Source organism: Leucopleurus acutus (genome assembly GCF_964270905.1).
Source record: "Leucopleurus acutus genome assembly, chromosome: 6".
Classification (NCBI taxonomy): domain Eukaryota; kingdom Metazoa; phylum Chordata; class Mammalia; order Artiodactyla; family Delphinidae; genus Leucopleurus; species Leucopleurus acutus.
Window position 1 is genome coordinate 104,592,846 of NC_139149.1, and position 22,822 is coordinate 104,615,667.

A 22,822-nucleotide genomic window follows, 5' to 3' on the forward strand; every position below is an offset into this window, starting at 1 on the left:
CGTTAGCCACCCAGGGATTTAATAAAAAAAGCGTGTGGTTATTTCTTATACGTGGGAAGCCTTCTGCCCAGGATGGAGGGATCAATAGCCAGGGAAGGAGTGATCAGAGAAAGGGGACAGCTAAGGCCAGGCAGTGGGAGGGAGGACCCTGGGGCTGGCTCAGTGCAGACAGTGACAGAGGTGTGCCAGGCCCTCACTGGCTCACCTGGAGAGACCGACGTGGCCGAGGGAGACACCACCAAGGGCGTGGAAACTCACAAACATGCAGTTCGTTTCCAGGTTTCCACGCGGCTATAGGTTGTTCATCAAAAGGCAAGGCGAGCTTGCCAATCAGAAGTGCCTTATGCACATTCATAGCATGACGGTGGAGCAATCTACACCGAGGTGCTAATTGGCAGGTTACCTTCACCACGCGATCGGTCCCACAGGTCACCATCAGGCCCCTAGCAACATCCATGGACATGTGGGAGATGTTATGCTTTCCTTCGTGAAAGGTTGCTAGAGAAGTCCGACTAACAGAGAGAAAAGAGACCATTTAAACTCACCCCACTGTTTCTAGAGCCAAGGGATGAATTTTCTTAGCAACAGAGAGGAAATACGATAACAGCGTCAAAATTCGCTCCTAAAAATGTGGCTGCAGTTTTGAAAACTATAATTAAAGGATGATGGAAAGCACGATAAGTTGCAAGACTGTTTTATAAAAGATTTTCTAAGACTCCCAAAATAACTAAATTTTTTTTTCTTTTTTTTTTTAGCGGAAAGGCTGGTACCTTCCTAGACATAAGGACAAGACTACACTGCATGAGATCCCAGGCTGCAGGCTCCCCCGGAACCCTGGTGTGAGAAGCAGCGCTCCTGCGCACGCTGACCCTCACTCTGCTCCACAGCCCGCAGCAGCCCAGGCCCCACCTCCAGCTCCCTGACCGACACCAGTGATGCCGCACTAGCTTTCCTACTTGGGCTTCCCCCAAGGTGTGTCCGTCTGCTACTTTCAAAGATGATTCACCGGCTTCCTCGGTGGCACAGTGGTTAAGAATCCGCCTGCCGATGCAGGGGACACGGGTTCGAGCCCTGGTCCGGGAAGATCCCACATGCCGCGGAGCAACTAAGCCCGTGTGTCACAACTACTGAGCTACGTGCTGCAACTACTGAAGCCCGCGCACCTAGAGCCCGTGCTCCGCAACAAGAGAAGCCACCGCAATGAGAAGCCTGCCCACCGCAACAAACAGTAGGCCCCGCTAGCCACAACTAGCGAAAGCCCGCGCGCAGCAACGAAGACCCAATGCGGCCAAAAATTAATAAAAATAAAAGAAAGGAGCAAAATAAAATGCTGGTTCTGTCCAAATGGATCTGCCTGAGTCAGGAGAGAATGGAGGACAGACAGATATGTCTTACACACAAATAGTTATTTAAGAACAGATTGCTAGGTCAGATTGTTGTGGAAGAGAGAACAGGGGTCTCCGGAGTTTTCCCACAAATAAAATTTCCATGCGTGTGTGCGCACAGGTGGAAGCCAGGGTGCTTCTGTAGGGTGCCAGTTCAGCCACCCATCAATGTGCACACGGCCTTGACCCTCACAGCATCCCGAGTGGTGCGGGGGCTCCTGGCCAGACTGGTCTTAGCAGCATCATTTCTCACAGTGTTTGGGAGAAACTCGTCTTAAGTCATGAAGCTAGAGCAGAATCCTCTCTTTAGTAACTGTTTATGAAAGGGATAAACGAGTGGGCAGGAATACAGGTGATCCTGAACAACACGCTTCCAACGGCGTGGGTCTGCTTATACCCAGAATTTTTTCAACGGTAAATACCACAGCACGACGTGATCCACAGAACCGTGGATAGGAAGGGCCAACTCTTTTTATACCCAAGTTACCCACTACGCGGAGGGCTGCAACTCTGACCCTCGCGTTGTTCAAGGGTCAACCACGTATCTGTATCATTTCTCGGGCTCTCCCACTGCAGATGTACACACAAAAAGATAAAGATAAGCGAACACTCACTCCTCGTCCTTGATGGAGTCATAGCAGGAATCGCAGACGCGGACCTGGAACTCAAAGCCCATGACAGGGTAGCTGGAGCGCTTGGTGCTGCACTTCCCACAGACAGCCTGCCCACACTTCCTGCAGTGATGCTTCGGGGGCCAGGAGGAGGAAAAGGAGAAGTTTACCTTTTGCTTTAATGCCCGTGGCCTCACTTCAGAGTAGGGGAAATGGGATTGGGACAATGTGCCTCGAATTATAATCACCCCCAATTCAATGTATCACTAAACACGCCAAAGGCAGACAATATCAACAGCCGTTGAGGATTTCCAAATATCTTTGCTTTGTTATTGGTTAAATACTAGTTTTTATTCATTCATATTATCTGCCTAGGCAACCATAAACAACATTGCCAAGACCAAGTTCAAGCTCATTCAGGAACCCAAATGGCTAGAGACTTCAGGAGGGAAAAATGTATTCCTATTACAGAGAGAAGTTTTGATATAAAGTTTTACATGTAATTTGCCCTCATTAAGAAACAGATAACCATAATCATGTTGTACTATTTCTTTTAATCTTTCAAATTGTGATTCTGGAAATAAGCACCAAGAACATTCCAAAATAGCCCAGTTATTATTACTAATTTTAACATATATATATTTTTAAACCACTAAAAGCCTTGCGATCCACACCTTTCCTCTCTCTACCACTAGTTGTTAACTCATAAGATTAAAATTAATTCTTCATGTTTCCTTTGAAGTAGAGACTACTTCACACATCAGTTACCACCAGACATGCGTCGCGAAAACTAGGCCAAGGCTGCAATGTGGGTGCTACTTCCGAGCATTAGAATGTTATGAATGCTGAAACAATTCCTGCACTGCCTGCCAGTCTCATACCTGACCTTGCTGTAGCGTAGCTTCATAAGTAAAGTCAAAGAAAGTTTATTAACACACACAAACTTTCCGTCAATCCCTTAGAGAGGTGCAACCAGTAATAAAAGGAATAAAATTGGCATTCTTTTTTACTTCACCTGCACAAATTCATATTCAATCTGAATGAGTGGCTACCTTCAAGGCTACTGTAGAACTATGTTTTTTGTAGAACTTTAGTGTTACGTGACTACCCAGTGGTAAGCGCTTCCTTGAAATCTGTAGGCTATTTGGGACATGTATCGTCGACAAATTAAAAAAAATAAAAAACAGTACATACTTGAAACATGCTTAATAGAAATGCTCCAGGTACACTTACGTGGAACAATTTATGAATAATCTAAAATTCTTGGTGTCAGAGTATTCCAGTGGGGGCTAATCTGTTACTTGTTGTCTGTGTGTGCAAGCATTAGGCTTAGACGCCCTAGTTCATTCTGATGTTGTGCTGGGCTAGTACAAACACTGACTTTAACAAGTAATAGTCCTAAACTCAAAACTCTTTCATCTGTTGACGAATGGGCTCCCAGGGTTTTCTGTGCGTCCCGGCTTTTCCAGTGCAGGACAAGCAGTGGCATAGTCTGCTAACAGTCTCACTATTACCCGGGAAGGGCCCTGCTCATGGTCAGTCACACAATGATGGTGACACCACAAGGGTAGGAATCAACAGCATTTACAGGGAAAAGTGCAATGCCAAACAAAATGACAGATTAATCATATAAATAACAAAACACATAATTAACCCAGTGATGACTCGATGTTGGCTACTCACCTGTCTCAACCCCAGTGTCTTCGTGTCCCACATCTGCTTTATGTTCCAGAAAAAGGGCTGCTCACATTTCTGACAAGAATCACTTTCTAACCACTGAGGAGCCTGGGGGAGGAGAAAGTGAAACCCAACATGTGAGCTTCTGCCTGTTTACCCTGAGTTGTCGGAAATTAACACAACAGTTCCAGACCTTCGTGGGGTTATCCTTTTTTCAAACTCTTCAATATACTATAGCTGTTGCCATATTCAGTATTATGTTTGTGTTTTGAATCATCTTTATCATTTTTGCCATGTTTTCAGGATTGTTCATTTTTAATCTATCGATAGGAGGGAGTAGTTCATTTTGCATTATGAACTCTTAAGAGTTGTCTTCATACACTTCTGTTTTATGCCCAAAGTTTTTAAAGTTGTTTGATAACTATATCCACCTGAGCAAAAACCTTTCTTGCAGAACCTGACGAACTACCACTTGGGAAGGCTTGTGGGGTCACAAGGTGACCAACAGGAGACCTTCAGGGCGCGGCATCGTGTCAGACAGATGAGCTGCCCCGCCCCCATTCCCAGCTCCCGGGAGTGGTGCCCGCACAGCCAGCCTGCGGACCCCCATTCAAGCAGTGATCTCTCTGCACTGCAATTCTTTTTTTTTTTTTTTTTTTTTTTGCGGTACGCGGCCCTCTCACTGTTGTGGCCTCTCCCGTCGTGGAGCACAGGCTCCGGACGCGCAGGCTCAGCGCCCACGACTCGCGGGCCCAGCCGCTCCGCGGCATGTGGGATCCTCCCGGACCGGGGCACGAACCCGCGTCCCCTGCATCGGCAGGCGCACTCTCAACCACTGCGCCACCAGGGAAGCCCTGCACTGCAATCTTTATGCACATTTCCTCCCCCCAGCCCCTTCAACTAACCTATGAATTATTCACTGGTCTTTTCATCTTTAAATACCTTCAGCCTGTCACAGGGTAGGCGCTCAATGAATTTTTGTTGAAACAGGGCAATTAGGCCTCAAAATTACTTCACTGAGAACTTAGAAAATATTTCTCTAAACAAAACGTTACAAGTTGTATTCGATTACAAGATGAACCTGCTAAAAGCCTGTTTAACCTCAATCATGTATCGTCATATACGTGCAGTAAAAACAGAAAATACTACTTCCATAAAATTAAACCAAAGGTCACGAAGTAAGAAATAATCTGTTCTTGATCTTGAAAGTTAACACTCAAGAAAAATGTATCTGATAAGAGGAGAGGATGGGAGAACCACAGGAACTGACCTACACTGATCCTTATAAAATATGCAGTGAAGATGGTCAGCTTCACAGAGATTCGAAAGGGGACTTTTGGTGGTTTAAAGAATGAGTTTCCCAACTTCTTTTTTTGTTTCCTAGTTCATCAAAACTTTTGGCTCTCCTATTCCTTATTTTAGATATGGCACTAGAAATATTTCTGTATGGGACAGCCATTACGAAGGTCTTTCTTTCTGGGCTTGGGGGGTAAGGCACTCACAAACAGAATGAAGTGGGCTGAGACAGAGGAGGGGTTTCTTTAAATAACTGCGCTAATGTTGGAAATGAGAAGGGAGGACAGAAAGGGTGATAAAGAGATGCGCACCTCTGTGAGGAAGAATACTACTTGATGTAGAATTACTTGTTTCTGTGACCAGGGAAGAGAAAAGGTGGTTTGAAAACACTGCCTGTGAACAATGTTCCTGAAGGAGAAATGGTGATTACAATGACACGACGGGCCCTGCTGCCAACAACGTGGGGACATTAAATTGCAGGGGGAAGGAAAGCAATGGCCACTGTCTAGTCTTATGTTTGTGACACATGCCAGTGTAACTCCTGCAATACCACCCACGTGAGGAACAGTCACGTGGGACAAGATGAACGCGAAAACGTATTCATGGCAGTGATATTCAAGTATGAGTATACACCGCATAAGGCTGTGAGCATTAAATGAGGCAACGTTGGTGAAGTGTTTTGCATAATGCCTGGTATATACAAAGGGTCTTATAAGTCCAGCAGTGTGTGCCCAGGGTTTTATATGCCTTATTTTGCTTAATTTTCAACACAACCCTAGGAGATACAGAGCAACATTCTCCCCATTTTACAGGCAAAGAAACTGTGGCTCAGAGATTGAAGCGACTGTCCGTGGTTGGTTAGTGGGTAGAGCTCCCAGTAGACCCAAGAGTCCAGCCCACGGCCCTGCACTCGTCCACTGCGCTCTACACAGCCTCTGGACGTGGTCCTCTTCACTTCAACATGTCAGGGTCTCCAAACATGTTTCTGGAGTATGACAACCAATGGGGACTGAGTTCCTGCACTCAGGAACCATGCTTCTGCCTAAGGGTTAGGAAAGAATATTACTCTGCTGAGCTGGAGGGCAGAGGGGCATGAGGGAAGAAAAAATATGCTTAAAATAATTTGAGATAACAAATGAAAAAATGAACTCAGAAATAAACAGACTTTTTGAAACATATTTTGATATAAGAAATACGCATAACTTTGTTTCTTTTAATAGAATTGTGTTATGGTGTAAGCTATCATGAACCATCCTATTAAATGCTTATTCTCTAAGGAGACAAAGTTTTCTTTTATGCTGAGAAGAGCTGAAGAGAACATTAATCAAGTTTTCTGTTTCACTCTCTTTTCTCCATCTTGTTCCATCTGCCTAATCTGGACAAAGATGATGTAACAAGAATAACCCCAATGCACTGCTGCTGCTAATGGGTGCGCTCATCTACTCTGCACTGATGTATAAAATAGTATCCATTCTGTGACCGACTAGCTCCAAATAAAGTTCTCATTTCAAAGGATTCATTCTAATTCTTGTTACTTGCTCATCTATGTTTCACGTCTACTTCCAGAAAGGAGTCCCTTTGATTACAGTCTGGCAGGGAGGTAGATCTGCTTCCAACCAGCCAGTGTGGTGGCCGACAGCCACTGTAGGCTGTGGACGCTCCACAGTCAGTGTTTCCAGGTGACTCAGAAAGAAATTCCAGCAAACACTGTGGGGCTAGAGAATCTGGGATTAACCCTCTAGGCCTGTGCCTGAAGAAGTCCTACAAATTGTCCAAAACCCTAACTCAAGTTCAGAATCTAACAGATCGGAGGTGGCTTACTTTTGCACTAATATTTACTCAGCTGGTAGAAACAAAACAAAACAACAACAAAAAGCCAAAAAGACCTACTAAAAATGCTGCATCTTTTGGACATAATTTTCTTTCCCACCAATACTGCCAACCATTGAGACAGAAAAGCTCATAGAGCAAAACGTATTACCAGCTGTGTGCTCGTGATTTGGGGGTACTCTTCCATAAGTGACTACAAGGAAAAGAGTGACCCCCACAGGAATGACAGGACTGTCTTTTCTTTCCCTAGAGGCACAAATAAACTCCACACTCACATAAGCTTGAAGGTAAGAACTCTGCTTCTACTTTCTACATCTGTAAGAACTTACCAAGGATGAGAATAGTGGATTGAAATCCAAGCGGTTAAACCCTTACAAGAGCCACTAGTAGCATCAGGCCCCAGTGGTCTCCTACCTCACGATCCAGGGAACACAGAATAAGACTGAAAAACAACAGGCCGAGTCTAGGAAATAGAACAGTATACTAGCTGCCACTGTTGCATGTAACTAGCAGATGATAAATATAAAACGCAGCTCAAATAAATCTTTGCAAAGAAAGTATTACACATTCTGCAATATCGAGCCAATGTTACATATGCTTAGTAACAAGTTACTCTAAGCCTTACCAAAAGATCTTTAGGAAATTCAAAAAGGGAAATTAACCAGCAGACATGCAGTCAAGATTTCCTCTATATGACTTGTCTTACAAGGTCACTAAAAGACTAGCAATCGGTACTTCTCCAGATGACGGACCGCATTTTATCATTTATACGGTAGTCTGTTTCCTTCACTAGATTACAAGCTTCTTGCAGGTATGAATCTATGTGTCTAAAGCATGGTAATCAAAAAGTCTGGAAGTGAGTAATACTGCTATTTCTTTTTTTTTTTTTTTATAAATTTATTTTTATTTATTTATTATTTTTGGCTGTGTTGGGTCTTCATTGCTATGTGCAGGCTTTCTCTAGTTGCGGTGACCGGGGTCTACTCTTCGTTGTGGTGCACGGGCTTCTCATTGCGGTGGCTTCTCTTGTTGTGGAGCACGGGTTCTAGAGCACGCGGGCTTCAGTAGATGCGGTGCGTGGGCTCAGTAGTTGTGGCACATGGGCTTAGTTGCTCCACAGCATGTGGGATCTTCCCAGAGCAGGGCTCAAACCCGTGTCCCCTGCATTGGCAGGCAGATTCTTAACCACTGTGCCACTAGGGAAGCCCGCTATTTCTTTTAAATAGACTGAACCCCTTTGATTACGTCCCTAGGGTATACTAAAGATGCGAGTTTATTCAGTGAGAATCAGACTCACAAGTAATTAGAGGCAACACAAAGCAGACGCATGCAGGGGTGGGTGGGAATGCTGCATTCATGCCTGGCGTCCACCACAGAGGTGTGCAGCATACTGACCTACACGCTGCGTAAAGGACGGCACCTGGAACACATCATGTGACATCATGCAATACAGTATGTACTGCAATGCAGTATCATTTATGATGCATATGCACCTAAGTTTCCAGACTTTAGGACCACCCTTTAGATACTCAATAAATGTTTCTGAAGTTAAACCATAAGTCTTTAACACCCCTCACACTAAAATCTTCTCTGGAATCAACTCCGCTATCTACGTCACAGGTTTTAAACGCCACTTGGAAAAGACAGATAAATACCTGTGCTGGCAGAGATGAGAATGGAAATCCTGCCTGGAAATCATCTGACATCTATAAAAAGCATTCAGAATGCACATATCCTTGACTCAAAGGGTCTATTTTCAGAAATTTTTCTGAAATAAATAATTGAACAATCACACAATGACAAGGTCAAAAATGTTCACTGCAGCATTCTTTAAAATAGAAAAAAAGTCAGAGAGATTGCTTAGATAGAGTGTCTGTCTAACGAATTGGAAGAGACCTTAGAAGTCATCTCATTCAACTATTCCACTTTATGGAAGAAGGAATGGAGACCCAGGGAAATTAAGGCACTTAGAACGCAGGTCTCCTGAAAAGAACACTATGTTGACATGGACTCAGTGGAACAGAAGTCAGTGGAAAATAAAAGCAGAGGACAGAGATATATTTTCCCAGAGGAGCTATGCCCCTGGTGCGCGTCTCGGGGACCCCAGGGTAGGTGTGCAACCTCGGAGCGCTTCCCCACAGTCACTCCCCTGCGCATGCCAGACCGTCTCCCGGGTCCTCTCCTTGCCCTTGTCTGTGAAAATCAGCCTAAATGCCCTGGCTGTGTATATCGCTTGTCCCTGTGGAAACTCTCCAATGAGTAGTGAATGCAGTGCAAAGTGACATGCAGGACCCTGTCAGCTGCTAACCAGTAAGAGCTGGGACTGCCTGCACCTTGGCTGGCATCTCCGGTCACCGGGTAGAAAACCAAGAGGCAGGCTGTGGGAGCTCTCCTGGTCAGCCCTGCCTTGCCCTCTCTTACCTCCTCTCTGCTAACGTCCATGTTCCACACTGCAATTCCGCCATCTGAGGAACAGGAGACCAGCTGCCTCGTGAGCTGAAGGTAACACAGCGACTGCACCCTGTCACTGCAAACAGCACACACGACAGTTACGTGTCTCAATGTGGAAAACACAGACATCATCTTCATGCAGGCTCAAATCTCTCCCCTCGTTGGAATCAGCAACTGACATTTTATCATTGATGATCTGGATCCCAGTATAAACTTTAATTGGCATTCTATAACTTATTATACAGAATAATAGTTTCTATGAAATAAACACTACTAATCGGTCATTAAGAACTACAGGTCAGAGTCCCCCACCAGCGGCCGGCAGGCGCCCTATTTGTGGGGAGACGCTAACTCCACGTTTTCCCACACTGCCATCTTGTTTATAGCAATACAATCTCACCTCAAGAAACAAGAAACATCTCCAATAAACAATCTAACCCTACACTTAAAACAACTAGACAAAGAAGAACAAAGAAAACTCGAAGTCAGTAGAAGGAAAGAAATCATAAAGATCAGAGCAGAAATAAATGAAATAGAAAGGAAGAAAGCAATAGCAAAGATCAATAAAACTAAAAGCTGGTTCTTTGAGAAGATAAGCAAAACTGATAAACCCTTAGCCAGACTCATCAAGAAAAAAAGGGAGAGGACGAAAGCAATAAAATTAGAAATGAAAAAGGAGAAATCACAACTGACACTGCAGAAATGCAAAAGGATTATAAGAGACTACTATAAACAACTATATGCCTATAAAATGACAACCACGAAGAAATGGACAAATTCTTGGAAAGGTACAATTTTCCAAGACTGAACCAGGAAGAATTAGGAAATATAAACAGACCTATCACAAGTAATGAAATTGAAACTGTAATTAAAAATCTTCCAACAAACAAAAGTCCAGGACCAGATAGCTTCACAGGCGAATTCTATCAAACATTTAGAGAAGAGCTAATACCGATCCTTCTCAAACTCTTCCAAAAAATTGCAGAGGGAGAAACACTCCCAAATTCATTCTACGAAGCCACCATCACCCTGATACCAAAACCAGAAAAAGATATCACATACAAAAAAATTATAGAGCAATATCACTGATGAACACAGATGCAAAAATCCTCAACAAAATACTAGCAAACAGAATCCAACAGCACATTAAAAGGATCATATGCCATGATCAAGTGGGGTTTATCCCAGGGATGCAAGGATTCTTCAATATACACAAATCAATCAATATGATACACCATATGAATAAACTGAAGAAGAAAAACCCTATGATCATCTCAATAGATGCAGAAAAAGCTTCTGACAAAATTCAACACCCATTTGTGATAAAAACTCTCCAGAAAATGGGCAGAGAGGGAACCTACCTCAACATAATAAAGGCCATATATGATAAACCCACAGCAAGCATCATTCTCAATGGTGAAAAACTGAAAGCATTTCCACTAAGATCAGGAACAAGACAAGGTTGCCCACTCCCACCACTCTTACTCAACATAGTTTTGGAAGTCCTAGCCACAGCAATCAGAGAAGAAAAAGACATAAAATAAATACAAATTGGAAAAGAAGAAGTAAAACTGTCACTGCTTGCAGATGACGTGATACTATACATAGAAAACTCTAAAGATGCCACCAGAAAACTACTAGAACTAATCAGTGAATTTGGTAAGGTTGCAGGATACAAAATTAATGCACAGAAATCTCTTGCATTCCTACACACCAACAAGGAAAAATCAGAAAGAGAAATAAAGGAAACACTCCCATTTGCCACTGCAACAAAACAAATAAAATACCCAGGAATAAACCTGCCTAAGGAGGCGAAAGACTTGTACTCAGAAAACTATAAAACACTGAGGAAAGAAATCAAAGATGACATAAACAGATGGAGAAATATACCATGTCCTTGGATTGGAAGAATCAACATTGTGAAAATGACTACACTACCCAAAGCAATCTACAGATTCAATGCAATTCCCTATCAAACTACCAATGGCACGGTAGTTACTACCAATGGACTAAGGAAGAAGAAAACCCCGGCCTCTATTTTTGCTACAGAACACCAGACACTCAGGCCTCACGGAAAAGCAGTTAGAAGCAGACTGAGAGAGCCCTATCACACAGGGCTCACTGTCTGCTAAAAGACGGGGTTTGGAGAAGGTACTCTCAGAATACGAACGCCGCCCCCGACCTGCCCCAGCTCAGATTCTTTCCCCACCCCCACAGACAGTCACGCACTGGTGGCCCTGGAGCAAGAGTGTGCGGCCTTTCCTTCCTCCGATGTCCCACATGATGATGCTGTTGTCAGAGGCTCCTGAGAAGAGTAACCGTTGAATGGGGTCCCACCAGAGGCAGGCGACACTACCTAGGCGTGAGAGAGGGAGGCTAAATGTAATTCTACATCAGGACATACACATCTGAGGCAGAAGACCGAACGAGGACCAGCTAAATCTTTAAGTAAAAATGTATTTTCATTGCACAAATGGGCGTTCAACACTTTATCACGAGTCACAGAGAAGGCACAGCACATCTGCTGGCCCAAGCTACAAGATTAGGATTTTCAGTTGTATATCAAACTGCTTTGAACACAAATGTGTTTAAAGAAGATTTTCCCCGTTTATACCAAAAAATTATAAAATAGCTGTATATGAGGGTTAGTTCAGAAAAAGCTTTTGAAGAAAAAAAATAGCTACCAATATCTAATGAGAAAAGGCAGTGAAGTTTTCTGTGGTTACCTTATATAAGATTAAAATCTAGATTATTCTAGGGCTCTGGGACCTTGCAGGTGTCTTACCACAGGATGCCTACGTTTAAGAAAACTGAATTAAGTATCTCAGAGAAAAAAAAAAGAGATGCAGGTGTACCATACAATTATGCCAGAGAACTTAGGTAAAAAAATCCAAACCCTACATTTCACACTCTATATTGGCTAAACTTATTAAATTTGATATCCTTGGGAAAATCTTTCTTTCTACAGATTTCTCTTTCAACAGATCTCTTCATTGTTCCATTGACTGCTGCTTGCCTAGAAAAAAAACTATTAATAAACTTAATAAAATTGAACCAGTCACACAAGCTAATAATATTTTTGGTGGGTATACAGAAAACTGATAAAGCCACATTCAAAACCAACAGAGACTAGTTTCTCACAGAAGCTTAACGAAAGTGAAAAAAGAAGTATTGTGCAAAACTGGCTTCAGGGATCAACTTTGCAGAAATCCTGACCCTGTTTGATCCTATGCCCCATGCACTTCAGCTAGAGGCCTAATAGCAGACAAGCAAGGGCCTTCTACATGAACACTGCTAAGTAGTTATCAGAACACGCTCTGCCCTTAGCAACCCAGAGAATACTTAACAGCATGGGGATCATGAGACCATTAGTCACAAACAGAAAGTGGTTTCTGCAGGGCCTGTACTTTCCTGCCTAAATCTATTCCAACTTACTGCCCTTCTCTCTCCCTTTTCCCCTTCAAGGTCCCTGATCTGATAGACTTGGTTTTACATAAATAGATTAGCTATGGAGGACATACAACTTGTTACACTTAAAAACACTATTTTCATAAATAAGTCCATCATTAATTCCTTCAACAAACCCCCAATTCTTCGATGTGAACCAGATGGCCTCGGAGCTTCTAATTTGTGACTCAATATAGCCGATTGAGTTTTAAAGCCTTTCCACAAAGCCCGGCCAACTCACCACCCTGCAGAAATAATAAAATTCCACCCAGTCATTCTTTTCCCGCGGTCCCTTCCCCGGGGATGTTTCCCAAGTAGAGACAGAACCAGCTCATACATTTCTTCTAATTGTACTCACCTACTACATCTTGCTTGGTGTCCTAGAAAGTGACAAATTTGAAACAGTAATAACAACATTCTTCCAAAGGTCTCACCATTTATAAGACATTTGAAAAGGTCTTCAAAAATAATTTAATTTCAAAGGTAAACAAAATAGAAAGTATTATCCACACAAGCCATCTAGAAGGGATTTGGACAACACGAAACCCTCCCCAACACCCTGCTTAGTTTTCACTCTTTGAGACCTTTTGAGATTTAATCCCCCTATCTGGCCGATCGGATTGAAATCTGACAGATCATAAGGAGGTGATCATTCGTGAAACCACAGAGCTGAGAACTAAATCTGGATGCCCGAATTAGGTGAAAAACGGTGGTGATTATACAGCCTACCTTCATGTCCTTTAAGGGTGGTAATAACTGAACAGGAGCTCTGTTCAAGCTTCAGCAGGCTGATCTGTCCAGAACAGTCGCCGACAAAAGCATACTGAGTATCAAAGTCGTATCTGTGGAGACACAGTCAAGGACGTACAACACAATCCAAAGTTATAAAGAAGAAAATGTGCATTCTAAAGAGAATAAGCGACACACCTAAAACTACGAGAAAAGAAATACCCAGCTGAAAATCATACAACGTGTACATATTGAAGAAAAAGAACGTTTTAAGCTAGAATTATCAGGAAAATTAATATTCATTCATTCAACGAGAATTCACTGAGTAGCTGTTACTATTCCAACCAGTATCCTGGGAATTGGCAAAAAAAAAGTTAAGAGCTGATGGAGAAGACAGACATAAAAACAAGTGACTATAAGCAAAGTATAACTAAGTGTTAAAAAGTAAAATGCTCAATAATGAAAACAGCCAAAAAGAACTGGAAGAAAACTGCTTTTCATGAAATATCTCTGGAAATGGTGTAAAACTGACAGCAAATATGGACATGAACCCATCTTTTTTGGGGGCCTAGATGATTTAGCGTTAAGTGAAGAGGATGGTTTAAATTGCTGTGAAGAGTTTTAATTTTAATCATCCAAACAGCAGTCATTTGGGGTAGTAGTAAAGTTTAAATTTAAAAATATATTAACTATTGGCAACAACTCATTACTTTCTTGGTCGCTTTATGGCCATAGACATTTGTGGCAAATCAGTAGTTTACCCACAATAAGATAACTACTATTTTAATTCCAAAACATAGATCAAAAGGAGGACCACAGGCTGGGCCATGATTATGTGATTCGGTGCCATTTTCTATCAATCCATACGAAAGCCAAACACATAACAGAAAAACTTATTTAGCACTTGATACATCTGAGTAGTCTTCCCTTGCTTGATTCTAAAGCATGTGGTACTATTTTAAATATCTCATGCTGTGCATTCATTTGTAGCACACATTTTTTTATAAAGGCTTTCAATGGAAGAAAAGAGTTTTACTACACCAGACGTCCAACTCTCAAAGAGAAACTACTGCGGGGCATTTGTCTGTTGCTGACAGCCTTGACCTTGCCATCGCTAAGATACACAGCTACCACAGGCAGCCTTAGGCAAGAGGGAGCGCTATGTGAAACAAATCCCATAGGGTAGAAGAAAAATTTGAGAGCGGCAATTCTGTAACATTTGGGGCATCCTGAGGCAACTTTGCGAGTATTATAAGGATTATGAACCCTCTCCAAACACACTGTAGCCCATTTATGAACTCCAGGGTCACAGACCCTTCTTATGTTCTCCTGTGGGGTCTGCAAAGAAACCATCACCAGAAGAGTCGTTCCTTTCTTTCTTTCTTTCTACAACAGAAAGTCTTTTCTTTCACTTTGAAAAGCAAAGGAGTGAAGGGAGGGGTCTGCGCTAATGAGGTTTAGGTTTTCCGAGATTTTGTATTAAAACACCTAGAGCACATCCCAGCAGAGAAGAGCAATTCATTTAGCTATTATCTTTAATAAACCGACTTTATAGCAAAAAAGCAGAGATAGAAATTCTTAGATTTTATGTGAAATATGTAGGACTCGTTCAGTCTTTGGATCTCAAGCAGCAATTTCCAAGCAGATTCAGAACTAGCTGCTGAGACCGGGAGGCGCTGCAGGGAAGGATACTGCAGACACGAAGTCCAGGAGGTGGAGAAGTGCCTCCCAAGCATGTTCCCGCTGCGGGTGCACATCCAGCTGACACACTTGTCGTGGCCCGTGCTGATCACCCACTCTGTGGCCAGGCTGAAGATAATCGCGGTCACCCGGTTCTGATGGGCTGTGGGGACAGAAAGGGAAAGTCTGCGCCCTTCAGGAAGAAACGTGACCTTTGGAGTCCAGTCTCCGTGGGTGTGAACTGAGGCTCCCCTTCTCCACTTGGTCGGCCTGCAGACTCACAGGCTCAGCAGTCCTATCCCGGAGAGGCCCGCACTCCAAACAGGCTGCGGAGCATCTGCCCGCCCCAACCCAAGAGCTATCGCAGGCTCTCCGTGGCCCTGCCCTCTGCCTCCCTACAGGGAAGACCATCAAAAGCTACAAATCATTACAGAGTAAGGCTCAAGAGGGATTCAAATAATATATTAGAGAACTGATTAAAAAACACACATACAACTCTCAATGAATTCCATATGGAAAACAGCAGTCTTATCTCAACAGAATAGGTTTGTTTGTTTTTTATTGTCTATACCTTTAGTGTTTTGACTCTTTAGAAAACACTGGCATTGTAAAAAAGGGCAACTGAGATTTTCTGAAATTAACTTATTATTTTTAAGATGAAGCATTTGTAAAGTTCTGCATCCCAAAGCAATAGCTGAGAATGAGGAAGGTGTTCTATTACCTAACTTCTAGAATATTTGTATTTCCAGGTCAATTGCAAGCCACACCAGGGCAGTGACCTGTCTACTTTATTTGGAACAGGATCTTGCATGCAGCTGGTGTTTAATAAATGCCCAGTTTGATGAATGAAGTCAGAGGCTAGACACAGACACTTCTGACCTTGCTCTCAGCTGTGTAGGCTGCTTCAGAAAAACGGAGGGGCTCTCATAAATTAATCAGAAAAATCAGAAAATACAACTCCCAGGAAATATGGGCAAAATCATGAACAGATATTCATAAAACATGACAAATGGCCAACATTAAATAAAGCCTAAATAATTTTAAAACTGAGAACAAGTTTTGACTATCAAACTGGCAATACACATTTATAAAGATAAATATAGACTTAATGAACAGGCACTCTCAATCACCACTCATTAAAAATTTACACTATTGCTGGAAAGAGTTTTGCAAAATAAATCCAGAGTATTAAAAAAAGTTTTAAAGTTTGACCCAGTTATTCTACTTTTAGTAATCTGTCTTAAATAGAAGTAATGAGTTACAGAATTAGAGTAAGAGTAGCCATCAAGGACACACACACACACACACACATATGTGTATATACATATATATGAAATATACACTCACAGATATGTATACACACATATACACACCATCATATATGTTAGTATGTGTTATCAAAAAATGGAAGCAGTATACATTTTCAAAAACAGAGGAATGGTTAAATTAAATCTGCACCCAATGGAATACTATACAAAATTTCAAACGTTAATGAGCAGGATAAGGATGGTAAATAACTCTGAAGAGCTAATAGCCTCCCACATAACTGGGGTAACAACACTTTTAAAAAGTTAATGTGAAAACCTAATTTTGATCATAAGACATGGTATTCTAGTTGTGTGTGTGTGTGTATTATAATTACCTGGGTAGGTCTTGATAAAGTTCATTTTATTAAAATCTTCAGAAACGTGAAATTCCTAAAAGTAAACACATGCAATAAGAAAACAGTTATGGTTTTAAAAACAACAGGACCTTAACTTTCAAAAGGAAGTAAAATCCCAAAATGGCCACCACCAGCCTTGGGACTCAAGATTAGCTACGTAAGAACAATAGGGAATTGCTTCTTGGTCCTGTCCTCCGGTTACCATTTCTTTTGGAACCAGACAAGAAAAGAAAGTGCTGCTGACCAGCACAGCATTTTTGTCCAATTCTTCCTCTACAAATGAGTGCTTTGTATTTCCTCTCCCTCTAATTGCAAAGGAGGCATCTTGTTAATTTTGCTCTCTTGGCTTCACTAGAATTTCCTCAAGATGACACATACAAAGTAAAACTACAAAGACCCATTACTAACAGAATTCTCAGCACTAATGAAAATAAGGCATTGGGTATCTGAGGCAATAGAAGAGGAAAATTACGTATACTTAATATATAAACACACACTAAAAAGGATATTTAGACACTGCGGGTGGTTGTTTTTTTTAATACTCCTGTATCTTCCAAAATTTATATAGACTATGTAATACTTTATAACTAGGAAAAAATTAAAAGTACATATTTCTTAATGAGAAAATGAGCCTCAGCATAAAACTGAGAAGATAAAACTCTAAAGAAAAAGCACTAATTAAAAATTCTATTGATCAGCGCTAAATTGATAAGTCCTTAAGGGTCTTGATAACATGGACATTATGAATTGCTGATTGGTCAGGAAGAAAAAAAAAAAACAACCCACAAAGGAATACTGATTCCTTGTCCTCCATCTTGGTTTTTTACAAAGTACAAAAATGTATCAGCATTTTATACATACTAATTTCTACTTGGGGGAAATCAATAGATTAATACTAACTAATAATAAATTGAATTTACATTGCTCCTTTCCACTGAGGAGCTATAAGGGTTTTTATATGCCATCCTGTAACTGCAGAGAGTACCCTTGAACCACGAGCCACAAGAATGGTCCCTAGAGAAATAAATGCATGACCACTACCAGCACTGGAGAAGGCATTTGAGGCTTGCACTCGTGGCTTCTCGTTATATGTGTGTACACATCGCCACGATATTCCTATAAAATCTTCAGAGGGAGAAAAACAAGACCACTAGCATTTATCACTACACAACGTACACAGAGCAGCCCCAAGCAGGTGGGCGCTGACCCCCAAGCCCGCAGCTCCCCAGCCCTCACCGGCTGCCCCCTGTTGCGTGAACTGCTTAAGCAGAGAGCCTGTCCTTTCTCTTGGCTTTCTTTCTTGGCCCTTAAACACACTCAAGGCTTCTTCTCCTTTACTTTAAAAAGCAAAACAAGCAAACAAAAAACAACAAAATTCTCTTAACGATACCAAAACTTTCTTCATCCCCTACTCAGCCAAAACCTTCTCTACAGATGAGCCCACACTCACCGCGTTCAGGGTCTCCAGCTGCTCACCCCGGTCACTCGTGAATCCACCGCACAGCAGGGCACCACCCCCGCTGCATGGGAAGGGTCCTCCCTGCAACCACCAGCTGCTGTCTAGCTGCCATCCCCAAGGTCGGGTCCCTGCTCTGATCTTAGGCCCTCTTCCCACATGGCCCATTCCGTCTCTGTCTCCCCTGTGGGTTCCCAACCCCCTGACTTTCTCTTAAATGTTGATATTCCCCAGGGAACATGACCTTGGCCCTCTGCTCTTCTCGTCGTACCTGCTATCCCTAATTGACGCCAGCCACAGGCGTGGTCTCCACTGAGACCTAAACTGGGAGGACTCCCAACCCGAGCCCAGGCCAACCCCTTGGGCACATGAACCCAACTGTCAAAACTGAACCTGTCACCTTTCCCCTCAATATCAGCGTGTCTTCTGTCTCAGGGAGCAGCTAACCGTTCACCATCATCTTGGCTAGAAACCGGATGCCATCTTATCAGCACTGCTCTCTATTAAACACCTACATCTAATCAAACATCTTCCACATATCGGCACACTAAGCAAACAGACAGACACCTGACCGTTCCATCCTCCCCGACTTGATGCTCCTCAATGGCTCCCCATCATGCAGTGATTCCCTAATGCACTCGATCCTAAGGGTCACCGAAAGGACTTGCTAAAATACAGATTCCCAGGCCCCTCCCTAGTGCTTCTGAAGCTGTGGGTCTGGCATGGACCAGGCAACGCGAATTTCAGCAAGTCCCCTAAATGATAAATATGACTGACTATGCAAGCTTGGGAAGCTCGGCTTACACGATGTAGTCCAGGCTCCTTAATGCACACTCAGATCACCATTTCCCCTTCCTTCCTGGCTGCCTTCCTCATCAACCCCGCTCCTAAATCAGTCATTCAGGACTCAGGCCTGGGGCCTGTCTTTTCTCATTCTCTCCCCAGGAGATCACAGCTATTCTTTTTTTTTTTTTTTTTTTTGCGGTACGCGGGCCTCTCACCGCCGTGGCCTCTCCCGTTGCGGAGCACAGGCTCCGGACGTGCAGGCTCAGCGGCCATGGCTCACGGGTCCAGCTGCTCCGCGGCATGTGGGATCCTCCCGGACTGGGGCACGAACCCGTGTCCCCTGCATCGGCAGGCGGACTCTCAACCACTGCGCCACCAGGGAAGCCTGATCACAGCTATTCTTACGGCTTGAAAGATGCCCTATGTGCAGATGACTCCCCAGCCCAGGCTCCCACTGGGCTCCAGGCCTGCAAATCCAATGCCAATTCCGCATCGCCATTGGTTGTCTCACTGGTATCTCAACTGTACAGCTGGTTCCTCACTGTCTTCTTTCCCTCTAAATGCCCCCTCTCCCCACATACCCCTAAGCCTTTCTCTTCTCAATAAATGGTACCTCTGTCTAGCAGTTACTCAAGCCAGAAACCTGGCCGTCACCTGAGCTGCTGCCCTTCCTCCCCTCCCCACACCCAACCTGCCACAGATGTATGTCCGTCATCTGCTTCTGTCCATCATCACTGCCACTGCCCTCTCACCCAGAAAGCGACAACACCTGATGTTCCCGCCTCCACTCTTGTGGCCCCTCGATCCACTCTCCACTCAACAGCCAGAGTGATCTTTTAAAAATGTAAATTAAATCACGCCATTCTTCTGCTGAAAACCCTGTAAGCGCTTCCCACAGATTTACAAAACTTAAAACTTCACCCAGACCTAGAAGGCCCTGCGTGACCTGGCCTCAGCCCGCTTGTCGCATCGCCCCTCGTCCTGCCCCGTCACTCAGCACCATCCAGCCAAGACGACCCCCTTCACGTCCTCAGACACAGAGATCTTCCTGCCTCGAGTCTTTACTTGGACCTTCACTTCCAGAAAACTTACTCTGGCTCTGCCTGGCTGTCTCCTACCTGCCCTTCAGGCCTCAGCTGAACGTCACACCCTTGGAGCGGTCTTCCTTCCTGAGGATCCTGTTTGCTACGAGCGGGGCCACACATCTCTCTGGATTCCCTCTTCCACTGCGCCTGTTCACTTCTTCACAGCACCTCCCACAACCTGTAATTTCATGTTTACTCGTATATTACCTGTCCCTCCCATGAGACCGTAAGGCTCCTGAGAACAGGGACCATGTCTACCTTCTTAATTAGCACTCTGCGTGACACCTAGTGCTGAATGCAAGGCTCTCTGTGACCCGCTCCAGCCATCTCTTCAGTCCTATCTGCTTCACGCTGCCAAGCTGCTTCATTCTTGTTCCCTGCGCACACCCTGACTTTGAAAACCCCTCTGTCTTTGCTCATGCTGTCCTCTGCGTCTGGAAGTCCTCCTCCCTCTTGCCTGGTTAACTCCTAGCCATCCTCTATGACTCAGCACAGTAACAGGCTGGCCTTGCCGCTCTCTGGCCAGGTGCAGGCACCGGTCTGTGCTCTCACTGCTCTGTGTGCAGTTCTATAAAGCAGTGATACTCAAAGCGCAGTCTGCGGACCATTGGTCCTGATGAAAGAAGCAGAGAAATAGGGAATGTGTGTTCAGAAGCCTTTCCAGCAATTTAATATTATTATGACATCCAAGCAGACAAAACCAGCAAATTTTCTCAATCAACAATACCCAAAATATCAATCCAGCAAACTAAACTCAAAGCAAACCGAAGGAAAAATAATAGAGTTGAAATACATTATCAGAGAATCGAAAAAAACAATAGAGAATCAATTAAATCAAAACTGGTTCTTTGAAAAAAATCAACAAAATTAACACACATTTAGCCAGAGTGGGAAAGAAAAAGAGAGAGATGACTCAAACTACTAAATTCAGTAAAGAGAGGGGGAGCGTTACTATAAACCTGACAGAAAGAAAAAGGACTGTAAAGGCTGCTATGAACAATTACATGCCAACAAATTAGATAAGCTAGATAAAATGGACAAACTCTTAAAAAGACATAAACAACACACACTGGCTGAAGAAGAAATAGAAAACCCATAACAAGTAAACAGATTAAATTAGCACTCAAAAAACTTCCCAGGACGAAAAGCCCAGGACCAGGCGGTTTCACTGGTGAAACTCTTCCAAGCTGAAGGTCCAAGTATTTTACAACTCAACAATTAAAAAAAAAAAAAAAAAACGCAAAGGACTTGAATAGATATTTCTCCAAAGAAGATATACAAACGACTAACAAGCGCGTGAGAAGATGCTCAGGATCACTAGCTATCAGGGCAATGCAAATCAAAACCGCAATGAGATACCGCTTCACACCGACTAGGATGTCCATAATAAAACAAAAACAAACCCAGAAAATAACAAGTGTTGGTAAATATGTAAAAAACTTAGAACCTTTATATATTGCTGTTGGGAATGTAAAACGGTATAGCAACTTTGGAAAACAGTTTGGCAGTTCTGTAAAAAGTTAAGTACAGAGTTACCATATGACCCAGCAATTCCATTCCTAGGTGTACATACTCAATAATATTGAAAACTTAGGTTCACACACAAACTGTTATGCGACTATTCATAGTAATATTATTCATAATAGCCAAAAGGTAGAAACAACCCAACTATCCATCAACTAATGAATGGATAAACAGAGTGTGGTATATCTATGTAACAGAATATTATTCTACCACAAAAAGGAATGAAGTATTAATTCAAGCTACAACATAGACGAACCTTGAAAATATTATGCTAAGTGCAAGAAGCCAGACATAAAAGGATATACACCTTATATGATTCTATTTACATAAAATGTTTAGAATAAGCAAATCTCTGAATTCAGAAAGTAGATTAGTTACTGCCAGGAGCTGAAGGAAAGGGGACTGTAGTGTGACTGCTAATGGGTGCAGGATTTCTTTTTTTCGGGGGTTGGAGGAGCTGATAAAAATGTTGTAGAATTAGAGTATTAACGGTTGCATGATCTTGTAACTATACTATAAGACCAATGAATTGCACACTTTAAACTGGTGACTTTTATGGTATATGAATTACATCTCCATTAAATATATGCATACACACACAGTTAGACCCACAAAAATGCTAATCTATAATAAACTGAAAATTTAACTATCTGGTCCTTCACCAAAGACAGTTTGAGATGTAGAGACTCAAAGAGTTATATGAGCTGTTGGCCGAATGACTAGTCCCTAGTCTTATTTTCCTTCCTTCTCACCTTATACACACACACACACACACACACACACACACACACGCGTGCGCTCTCTCCCACACTTTCCTTGCCCCAGCCTCCTCCTTCATGGGTTCAGGGATCAGGGCTGCTACAGGACTCACGTCCCCTGTACGAAGGCTGTACTTTGTGGGCTAGACTGAGCACCAAACCATCAATCATGATAGCATTCAGAGCTCCATGGAACTCCAGATGGTCCCTGACTCACGATGGTTCAACTTATGATTTTTCAATTTTACGATGGTGCTAAAGCAACGCGCCTTCAGTAGAAACCACGCTTCGATTAATGTTGATCTTTTCCCAGGTGACTGATATGCCATACGATCCTCTCTCATGATGCTGGGGAGGGGCAGCCGCAGCCCCGCTCAGCCATGTGATCATGAAGGTTAACAACCAACACACTTACCATCATTCTGGACTCACACAATCATTCTG

General features: G+C 43.0%; 1 protein-coding gene across 1 annotated transcript in view; it reads right to left on the minus strand.

Annotated features, from left to right (window-relative positions):
- Positions 1 to 22,822, minus strand: part of WDFY1 (WD repeat and FYVE domain containing 1) — a 47,299-nt gene that overhangs the window by 1,988 nt on the left and 22,489 nt on the right. The window contains exons 4-11 of the mRNA XM_082841486.1: positions 16,749 to 16,803; positions 15,119 to 15,269; positions 13,427 to 13,539; positions 11,480 to 11,606; positions 9,221 to 9,326; positions 3,680 to 3,781; positions 2,000 to 2,130; positions 404 to 512 (exon numbers count right to left, since the gene is read on the minus strand). Of these exons, the coding sequence (XP_082697612.1) occupies positions 404 to 512; positions 2,000 to 2,130; positions 3,680 to 3,781; positions 9,221 to 9,326; positions 11,480 to 11,606; positions 13,427 to 13,539; positions 15,119 to 15,269; positions 16,749 to 16,803 (894 nt within the window). The remainder of the gene's footprint in view (positions 1 to 403; positions 513 to 1,999; positions 2,131 to 3,679; positions 3,782 to 9,220; positions 9,327 to 11,479; positions 11,607 to 13,426; positions 13,540 to 15,118; positions 15,270 to 16,748; positions 16,804 to 22,822) is intronic.